The sequence below is a fragment of the Brassica oleracea genome, chromosome C6 (genome assembly GCF_000695525.1).
Source record: "Brassica oleracea var. oleracea cultivar TO1000 chromosome C6, BOL, whole genome shotgun sequence".
In the NCBI taxonomy this organism is placed as follows: domain Eukaryota; kingdom Viridiplantae; phylum Streptophyta; class Magnoliopsida; order Brassicales; family Brassicaceae; genus Brassica; species Brassica oleracea.
The window spans coordinates 9,535,354-9,546,637 of record NC_027753.1 but is presented as its reverse complement, the minus strand read 5'-3'; the positions used below and the strand labels follow the sequence as shown (position 1 = coordinate 9,546,637).

General features: G+C 39.1%; 2 protein-coding genes across 2 annotated transcripts; both read left to right on the top strand.

Moving 5' to 3' along the window:
* Positions 1-3,999: 3,999 nt before the first annotated feature.
* On the top strand, positions 4,000-5,481 carry LOC106297431. The gene has a single exon (XM_013733668.1). The coding sequence runs from the start codon at positions 4,000-4,002 to the stop codon at positions 5,479-5,481; it is 1,482 nt and encodes a 493-aa protein (XP_013589122.1).
* A 3,873-nt stretch (positions 5,482-9,354) lies between these two features.
* On the top strand, positions 9,355-10,047 carry LOC106300222. The gene has a single exon (XM_013736322.1). It carries the CDS (start codon positions 9,468-9,470, stop codon positions 9,825-9,827), a length of 360 nt encoding a protein of 119 aa, XP_013591776.1. The 5' UTR covers positions 9,355-9,467; the 3' UTR covers positions 9,828-10,047.
* Positions 10,048-11,284: the final 1,237 nt, after the last annotated feature.

The window sequence follows — 11,284 nt, the reverse complement described above, 5'->3', positions numbered from 1 at the left end:
TGCTCCACCACAGAGAACTAAGATGGGACCTCAAAAGGAGGATGGGGATATATGTTGGATATGATTCTCCCACAATAATAAAGTACTTTGAGCCACCTATGGATGATTATATTTGAGGCCAGGTACAAAGATTAATTTAAGACCAGGAGGAGAAAAAAATAATAAAGTTGGTAAAAGAATGGTAAAAGAAATAGAATGGAATCAACCATCAATGTCTTGGCAAGATCCTCGGACAAAAGACTGTGAAATAGACGTCCAAAGATTATACAATGATAATCAAAATCCAAATTCGAGGTTACTAAGGAAACCATCCCAGACATGGAGATTAGGCCGGCCGGCTCTAAGGTACAGGTGCCAAACAATGTAGCTTGGGACGCCAAGCTGCAAAGTATTAAAGTTCCTGATAATAATGAATCTCAATCGATTATATCATGTCTGGAACATAATGGAACCAATAAGGAATGTCGACATAAGATGATTTATTTGCATACAAGGTAGCACTTGAATTTATGAATTAATTTATGAATATAAGCGAGGATCATGAACCCACGTCAATATAAGAGTGCGCACTCGTAGAACAGATTGGATTGAATGGAAACGTGGGGTTAAATAGTTTAAGGAAGAAAGATGTATCTGGTCATATGATTAAGACGCCATATGATGTTACAACCAGTGGATATAAATGGGTCTTGTGAGGAATAGAAATCGTGAGATATAAAGCTGATGTTGCACAAGGATTCTCACAAAGACAAGTAATAGATTATGAGGAGACATCCTCCCATGTGGTGGATGCAACTACTTTTAGATTTTTCATAAGTCTGGCTATATAAGAGAGAAAATTAGACTTGCAGCAAGTTGATGTAGTGGCTGCATATTTATATGGTCCACTGGATAATGAAAGTACTAGAGGGTATTGAGCTGAAAGTACATCACGTTCTCTAGAACAATATTGATAATCATCAAAGTATATGATCTGAATATCCTAGGAACCACTCGATATAATTTCCCAAACAGTTGAATATCTCAAGAAAGAGTTTGAGATGAAAGATCTTGGAAAACAAAGTTTTGTTTGGGATTACAGCTTGAGTACATTAACAATGAAATCCTTGTGCATCAAATAGTATATACAGAAAAGGGTACTCAAGAGATTTAATATGGACCAGTCTCACCCATTATCTAGTACATGGGCGTGAGAACACTTGTTTTGGACACCGATCCATTCAGTCCAAAAGTGGGCGATAAAGAAGTCCATCTAGTCCTGAGATGGACGATGCAGAAGTCTCGTTTTAGACACTGATCTGATTGGTCCATAAGAAGGACGATGAAGAAGCCTTTGATTTTGATTTATTTTATACTAACCAGCCCAAGAAGGAGTTATTTGGTTTTGTTGATTTGTTTTCAGACAAGTTATGTTTTACACATGGTGGTACACGCATATCACAGCAACATCATCCAAGATTTCGTGTGTGTGTATTTGAGGTCGATGACTCAATATGTTCGATCAGATTGTGGCATGGCCGATGGTAAAGAAGAACCAACTATCATGTTCGAGGACGAAGCATATTCTGCCCAAGATCTTCATCACCCACGGATTGCAGAAAATTGGAGAGGTCCAAGGGACCTTCAGTAATGTCCAAATCAGGGGGAGTAATGTATGTTGTACTCTTTTTCCTTCACCATGGTTTTGTCCCAATTGAGTTTTCCTGGTAAGGTCTTAATGAGGCAACATTAAAGCACATTACAAGCTCTAAATGGTTATGGCATCCAAGGGAAAGTGTTATAACCAGATTGTGGATGGCTCATAACCAAGAGATTATGATTTGTAATCTTTCCATTTATCTATGATGGTGCAATCTTCTATATAAGAAACTTCTATGTTATGAATAAAGATAGATTTTCCATTACTTTTATAACAATAAATGCATTTTATTCTTTTTGTTCTGCAGTTTTCATCATTCCAATGTTGTACATAATTGTCATTCACTGTTGTTTTATTTTTCTTATATTTCTGTTATACATATCATAAATAAAGCTGTATATAGATGACCTGATATGTTGTGGGTGGCTCACCATTACAAAAAAGTATCGGCAGGGCTTTCTCTCCTCTTTCTTAGAGAGAGGATTTTCTCTCTATCGTCCTTGTTCTCAATTTAGATCTTTCACAAGGAATAGAGTTCTGAGAGTTTTCTGACTGGTTTTTGTCTCCGGCGTCGCACCTTCTCCATAGGTGGTCGGCTGGTTCTGTCTCCGGGTAGCGGTGGCTCTTTCAGCACCAGCTTCGCCGGCTTTTGTCTCCGGGAAGAGATGGTTCCATCACATCGTCTTCGCCGGCTCTTCACCGGGGTTCTCCCGGTTCCGTTTGATCGTCGCTTCATGTCCGTCGATCTACCACCGACTTTCGATTTGATCCTCTGTCGCCTTCCTTTCCCAGAGATTAGGTCGTTCCATCTTCAAGCTAATCTCAATCTTTAAAGATGGCTGCTTGTTCAAATAGGAAGATCGGAGTTCTTTCAGATTGATTGAAGACGGTGGTTATCTTTCCTGAAGTGGTGTTCCGGTTGCGTCCTGGCCTTCCGTGAAGACTGCTCAGTTGGTCTTTCACTGAATTGTCTCCGCCGACGGCGGAGCTCCGGCGTGGCTCTTTCCGGAGGAGGTGATGACTCTCTCTTGACCTGTGTTCTCAGAATCGTTTGTCGATCGTACATGTGGTGGACGGGAGTCGTTTTGCTTCCTCGACGGTTTTTCTTTTTGGGTTTAGGGTCCAAAAAGTTTGTTTAAAGTTGGTCCGTTTGTCTGGGCTTTGTGTGTTGTTATGTTTCGGACTTTGCCCATTTTGGGTTTTGGTCCCTTTAATAAATATCCAGTGGAAAAAAAAAAAAAATGACCTGATATGTTGTAGCTGTAAACTCGATATTTAAGGTTCTACGAGATTTAGATATGTAATTCAGGAAACACTCCCACAATTCGTCCCTTAGGCTTTAACCCAATGAAAGTATATAAGATCCAATACATCGCAGTATTTCAGTTAGTTGAATGGCATGAAGCCAGATGTCAAATGTGTTTAACACAGCCGGGTTAGCAAATTGTATTTACCTTTTGTAAGAGAATTAGTTTATTGGAAAACTCGCCAACTTAGTTTAGGGTAGAAGAACATATTTATAAGACTTTCTACCAAGAAACATGCATATACATTGTAGTAACCCAACAAAACTATATAATCTTATTTAAGACGAGAATAATTTATTGAAAAGTATCAGTTCATATACTACTTAAAATAATTTGTCACTTGGAGAAGATGGGTTTTAGAGGTGAAAAAGACCATACTTGAAAACTATAGGCATAGTCAAAGAAAATGTGTTTACGCCGGCATTTAATGGTTAAAAGACACATCAAGAGACAAAAACACAACTTTGATGCTGCTTGGCCTATCAAGTGTCCATATATATATATGCGATATCGAAAGAAAGAAACACAAGGCTGCCCTATGGAATTTGTAAGCCTTTTTATGCTCTTATTGCGGAGATCCAACATATTATTCCTTCTTATGTAGTCAGTGGCGAATCCAAACTGATCTTTTCACTGAGTGCACACAGTGTAAAATTACCAGTAACAATATGTGTATATATGAAATTAGGCTCAGTAACACACTATTTTTTTGAAAATAATATGGATGCATATGCACATCCTTGTTGACCTAAACTTGAGATAACTTGGGATATAAGCTATCCTAATGAGATTAGGATTAGAATAGATTGAGAGTTATCTATAAGATGGGTTTCCTATTGAGAATAAGAATATATAAGTGTTATATAAGGAGATGCTAATTGTGTGGCATAACTTGTGAGTTTGAGTTTGAGAAAAATATTAATAAAGTGAGTACTTTATATTTGCTTGTGTTATACATTCTTGGATATTGGTTCTTACGATTCAATAATTGGTATCAGAGCAATACTTTTGACATCGTCAAACATCCGAGAAAGTTTGTGAGAAGAAAGAAACATGGGGGATAAAGATATTGTCGTATCTACAAGCAAGCCAAGAGAGAGTAGCCATTCAACCATCCAATGCCCAATGCTTACTACCACAAACTATACAGTTTGGAGCATGAGGATGAAGGTGGCTCTCAAAGTGCACAAAGTATGGGAAGCGATTGAGCCAGGCGCAGAAGAAGGAGAGAAGAACGATTTAGCCAGAGCTCTATTGTTTCAGTCCATACCAGAAAGCTTGGTCTTGCAGATAGGTAATCTTGATATCTCGAAAGAAGTATGGGAAGCAATAAAATCAAGGAACGTGGGAGCTGAAATAGTCCGAGAGGCTAGACTACAGACACTGATGGATGAGTTCAACCGGATCAAGATGAAAGAGACAAATACCATTGATGAGTTCTCTGGTAAACTTACAGAGATATCTGCAAAATCATCATCCTTAGGAGAGATCATCGAAGAACCAAGGATGGTAAAGAAATTCTTGAGTAGTCTCCCAAGAAGGAAGTTCATACACGTCATAGCAGCTCTTGAACAAGTTCTCAACCTCAATACCACGAGCTATGAGGACATTGTTGGGCGTTTAAAGGCTTATGAAGAGCGAGTCAAAGAAGAAGACACTCAAGAGGATCAAGGTAAACTTATGTATGCTAATCTTGACTCTCAAGACGCTCAAGATGGTCCTGGTAGAGGAAGAGGACGTGGAGGACGTTTCAATAGAGGGAGAGGATGTGGCAGATGGAGCAACCAACGGGACTGGAAGGAAGGAAGAGATACAACGAGGGTTGTGTGCTTCCGATGTGATAAAACGGGTCACTATGCTTATAATTGTCCTCATAGACTTCTCAAGCTACAAGAAGTTCATGAGACCGAGAATGAGAGTACGCGTGAAGCAGAGGAGCTAATGATGCACGAGATTGTGTATCTCAATGAGGAGAACGTGATACCAAAAGACATAACGACAAGAGATGATGGAGACAACATGTGGTATCTAGACAATGGGGCAAGTAACCACATGTCTGGAAACAGAGAATACTTCTCAAGTCTTGATGAAAGAATCACAGGTAAAGTGAGGTTTGGTGATGACTCTCGCATTGATATTAGAGGAAAAGGTTCAATACTTTTTCTTGATAAAGAGGGTAAGAGGAAGGTACTAGCGAGTGTTTACTATATACCGGAGCTACGAAGTAATATCATAAGTTTGGGACAAGCCACTGAGTCCGGATGCGACGTAAGAATGAAAGGCAACTATCTTACCTTACTTGACCGAGATGGAAACCTATTAGTAAGAGCAGTTAGGTCGAAGAACCGACTATATAAGGTAGCCATGGAAGTTGATAACTGTAAAATAGAATGTCTCAAAGTCTCCTGTGATGGCGTCTCTGCTACTTGGCATGCAAGACTAGGACATGTTGGCTTAGAAACGATGAAAACAATGATCAACAGAGATATCGTCATAGGCATACCTCACATAACCGTCGATAGGGAGACATGTTAATCATGCCTGATGGGTAAACAAACGAGACAATCTTTTCCAAAGGCAACACTCTATCGAGCTAAGCAAGCACTTGAGCTTATTCACGGAGACCTCTGCGGACCGATATCTCCACCAACAGCAGCAAAGAAAAGGTATGTGTTTGTACTGATTGATGATCACACGCGATACATGTGGACAATTCTGTTAAGAGAAAAGAGTGAGGCACTTGAAAGCTTTAAAAGGTTCAAGAAGAGTGTTGAGCAAGAAACAGGCAACACAATCAAAACACTTCGTACAGATAGGGGTGGAGAGTTTTGCTCAAACGAGTTTCAAGTATTCTGTGTCACTCATGGTATAAAGCGACACCTTACTGCTCCATACTCTCCTCAGCAAAACGGAGTCGTTGAGAGAAGAAATCGAACTCTCATGGAGATGACAAGAAGCATTATGAAGCACATGGATGTACCTAACTATCTATGGGGAGAAGCAGTAAGACACTCGACCTATTTGATCAATAGAGTCGCAACTAGAACCTTACCAGGAGTGACTCCATACGAAAGCTTTAAAAACAAGAAACTGAATGTTCAACATCTTCGCGTGTTTGGCTGCGTCTGCTATGCAAGGAACGAGACATCGCACCTAAGGAAGTTAGATGATAGAACAAAAGCACTGGTGCATCTAGGGATTGAGCCGGGATCAAAAGCCTACCGTCTTTACAATCCCACAAATCGACAAATTATCGTTAGCCGGGACGTGATCTTTGATGAGTACAAACAATGGAAGTGGAAAACAATTAGAGAGGAGACTTCTGAGCCCTGTTCAATCACCTTTGACGTTCAACATGGTGGAGAAGAAAAACATAAGAACGAAGAAGGGAATGAGGAGCTAAGTGAGGAAGATGAGGTTCTGAGTGATGAAGAAGAACATGAGGAAGAGGAGATGACCGTGAGAAGATCAGAGAGAGTTAGTACAAAACCAAAGTACTTAGATGATTACGCTCTTATGATGGAAGAACTTGAGACAGAGCGAATTCTTCTTATGATCAACGAAGAACCATGGGATTGGAATGAGGCAAAAAGAGAGAAAGTGTGGAGGCTTGCGTGCGAAGATGAGATAACATCTATAAAGAAAAATAGAACATGGTCCCTAGTTGATTTGCCGTATGGATGCAAGGCTATTGGTTTAAAATGGGTCTTCAAGTTGAAGCGCAATGCTGATGGAAGTATCAACAAGCACAAGGCTAGGCTTGTAGCAAAAGGTTATGTGCAGCGAGAAGGTATTGATTTTGAGGAAGTGTTTGCTCCCGTTGCAAGGCTAGAAACTGTGAGAGCCATAATTGCATTAGCGGCATCAAATAGTTGGAAGATACATCACCTCGATGTAAAAACGGCGTTCCTTCACGGCGAGCTAGAAGAAGAAGTCTTTGTGTCACAACCAGAAGGCTTCAAGGTCAAAGGAAAAGAGGATAAGGTGTATAAACTACACAAAGCTCTCTATGGATTAAAGCAAGCCCCAAGGGCTTGGAGCATCAAGCTTAACTCTATCTTAAAGGAACTTGGATTCGTTAAATGTTCTAAGGAGCCATCACTGTTTAGGAGGATAACGAGCAGATCTCTCTTGCTGGTAGCAGTGTATGTAGATGACTTACTTGTCACAGGGTCAAGAGTTGAGGATATACAAGCGTTCAAGCTGGAGATGGAAACTAAGTTCGAGATGAGTGATCTCGGAGCTCTACATTACTACCTTGGTATTGAAGTAATTCAAGCAAAGGATGGAGTAATCTTGAGACAAGAAAGGTACGCGGCCAGAATATTAGAGGAAGCAGGAATGAGTGAGTGAAATAATGTGCATATACCGATGGATGCTGGCTTAAAGTTATCGAAAGCACCACATGAAGAATCGATCAATGAGAAAGAGTTTAGGAGAAGCATCGGTTGTCTAAGATACTTGATCCATACTCGACCCGATCTCTCGCATTGTGTTGGAGTGTTAAGTCGTTACATGCATGATCCAAAGATCTCACATGGAGCTGCGTTGAAACAAGTGATGCGCTACTTGAAAGGGACAGTGTCACTCGGTCTCTACTACAAAAACGATGGCAAGAAAGACGTTGAGCTTGTGGGCTACAGTGATAGCAGTTACAACTCTGATCCGGACGATGGCAAGAGCACAACGGGACACATATTCTATCTAAATGGGAGTCCAATTACTTGGTGTTCACAGAAACAAGAGATTGTCGCTCTGTCCTCTTGTGAAGCAGAATTTATGGCGGCTACAGAGACAGCGAAGCAAGCCATCTGGTTACAAGATCTACTTAGGGAAATCACTGAAGGAGTAATAGCAAAGGCAGTAATACGCATTGACAACAAATCAGCCATTACATTGACAAAAAATCCAGTCTTCCATGGCCGTAGTAAACATATACACTCAAGATTCTATTTTATAAGGGAGTGCGTTGAAGGTGGGTTAGTAGTTGTGGAACATGTAGCAGGAGTAAAGCAAAAGGCCGACATGCTCACAAAGCCTCTCGGGAGAAATAAGTTTAAAGAGATGCGAAGTCTTGTTGGGATTCAAGATGTATCAAATGAGGTTCTCAAGCTTAAGGGGGAGAATGTTGACCTAAACTTGAGATAACTTGGGATATAAGCTATCCTAATGAGATTAGGATTAGAATAAATTGAGAGTTATCTATAAGATGGGTTTCCTATTGAGAATAGGAATATATAAGTGTTATATAAGGAGATGCTAATTGTGTGGCATAACTTGTGAGTTTGAGTTTGAGAAAGATATTAATAAAGTGAGTACTTTATATTTGCTTGTGTTATACATTCTTGGATATTGGTTCTTACGATTCAATAATCCTCTCTCCTTACTAGCTTCTCCCTTAAATGTAGTTCTATTGGGAGTTGTTGAAAATCCCAACTATGGCAGCTTTCAAGTTTTAAAATAACTCCCTTAGAAGTTTTTTGAGAAAGTTAAAAAGCCATCAACAATGATAGATGGTTTCTCATTGCTTAAAGTGTCTCTAAAACTCAATTCAGTTTGCTAAAAAAAACACTCAATTCAGTTAGTTTTATGTTGAGTAAAGAGGTCAGTGGTGAATTATCTATTTGTTTGATGGTAAGTTCAAATTTCTCTTGTGGGTTTGCCAAAGGAGGTCAGTAGACTCTAGACTCTAGTGAATTATCTATATTAATGTTTTTAAAGGGGTTTTTTATTTAACAATATACAAAAGGGACGAAAAGCAGAAAAATAAGATGAGAGCCCAACAAACTAATAAAAAGTACTAAAAGCTCAATCAAAACCCATGTGTATATTTTTTTTAAAAAAAGGCCCAATAAGAAGAATAACCAAAGAAGAAATGTCCAAAACCGGCAAATAAACCAGAAGCCAGAACAGTTCTGAGTCCTTTGACGTCTTTGTTTGTACTCTCAAAGACTCAAACAGCTCTTTCACGTCTTAAATAAATCAAAAGTTTTTGTCTTCAAGAAAGGTGCAGATCGAAGACATGGCAAATTAACGATGAAAAAGCGTTCAACGCGTTTAGAGTGATCCATCTCAGATCACTTCGTTTTTAATCTGTCTTTTAGTATATTTTTATGTAGTCTACCCGTTTTGATTGCATTAAACCAAACGGCTCTTTCACGTTATTTAAATAATAATAAGTGTTTCTTTACAGAAAAGTGCAGATCAAGACACTGCAAATTGACGATTTAAAAAACGTTCCACGCGGTAAGACTTATCCATCCCCGAAGTCACAATCAACTACGTGCGCATCCACCCAAAATCTCCGTGGATAGCTTAATAAAAGCATATCTAACGTACGAGATCCTCTTTCACCTCCATGTGTTAAATCGCATCGTAGCAGATCATTTAAATTAAATTTATTAAAATTATATAATTGCGAAACCCTAAAAGATCTATTTATCCATCTTCTTCTTCTTGCTTTCTTTCCTTAAATCATCTAAATCTTCACGTTACTTCCTTATCTGCATTTCAACTTAACCATGGCTTCGATTGTCTGCTGTTCCGCTCCATTTACGATCCGAGCATCTTCCGGATCCGGGTCTATGAAAAACTCGGATCCAAACCGCAAGAAAACTGTTTCTTGGTGGGCTCCTCTCTTCGGCATACCCTCCGAGCCGGATTACCTCAACATCGAAACCTCCTCCTCCGTGGCTCCGGAATCGAACGGGTCGGGTCAGGATCCGGGTCAAAAGCTGCGTCGTCGCGGGTGTCTCACGGAGGAGAAAGCTAGGGAGTTGAGGAAGAAAATCGCAGAAGCTTCCACGTTCCACGAAGTTATGTATCATTCAGCGATTGCGTCTCGGCTCGCTTCTGATATCTCGGGTCGGGTCAAGGAATAAAACGGATCCGGGTCGCTATTTTTCAGATCTGGAAATCAATTTGTCGAATCGAAAATGTTTCCTCTTTTAGTTGTCGTGTTTCTGTAGGTTTCAGACCATCTTCTGTCGGTGCTTGTTTTTCATTGGAACCGTTGGATTGGGTATTGTCTTTTGTGTTGTAAAGTCTTGTTTTTAAGAACCGTTGGATCTTTAGTTAATTAATTAATTACTGTTTTCTTTATAAGGCTGATTATTATGACATTACATTTATGAAAGATTAATTACCGTTAATCTCTGTTTAATTTTCTTCTAACTGTAACAAAAGAGATTAATTACGGTTAATCTCTGTTTAATTTTCTTCTAACTGTAACAAACCGTTTGATCACACACACGCACAGTTCTTGTTAATTAGCTCTTTGAAAAGCCATCACTAAAAAACTATATCTAAGTGATGATCTTAGAGCATTAGTCTAAACCGTGAGTGGATCGCACGTGCAGAAGTTCAAATTAAAGTATGATAATGTAATGTATCTCTCTTTGCAATCACCAATAGTGATTAACCATGAAGTTTATGATCTAGATGTTGACATCCTTGGGTGTTCTGTTACCAGAGATTCCATGCCTCTGCGCATTCATAAGAGCATGACATTAATGGTCTCTTTTTGGAGTTTGTTGTTTCTCCACCTTGTCTCAAGATTCTTTTATCTTGACGTTATGTAGAGTAATGAAGATGCTTTGATTATTTGCAGAGAAGCTCATCTCAGGCTGTCCTGTTCTTGAAGATCTGACTGTGTATATGGATTTTGATGATGATGTACCACTTCTGCGTGTGAGATGAGATCTCAGACTCTTAAGAGGGTTTATATTAATCAATACGTCAGATTATATGTGAAGTTTGTTGCTTTTAATCTCAATCTCATCAGCCAAGTGAGTAGTAATGTCAGGAAGATCTTCGGGCCTTGGGACATTTTTAATCTGTAGAACTTTTGTCAAAGGACTTTTCTTTCTTCTCTTGAATCCAATGAGTTTATTCGTGGCTCCAATACTGACTCAGTTTCAACCTTCATGTAATCTTATTTTAATTATTCTGTTGGCTACTTATTACTTTATTCATCCATGTAATCACACTGCTTTATGTTTATGTACTAGTTTTTGTTATCAGAGGGAGAGATATGTGTGTTGACCCTTCTTCTGTTCATGGTTCTAGATTAACTTGAAAATAGAATTCTGTTTCCCAATCAAAGGAATTTCGCTCATGGGCCAAGCATTATTTACTCTGCGTCATATGTTATCTTCATAATCAAGTCTCACATTTGGATTGCTTAAGGGCATTAATGTTTTACTCTGTGTGTGTGGTTAATGCTGTGCACTGTGCACTGTTTTGCAAAGTCAATCGGATGTAAATTTCATTTTTAAAAGGTAAAAAACTCTTTTTTAACTAAAGGCAGATAAAAATGATTTTTTTTTTTTTTTTTTTT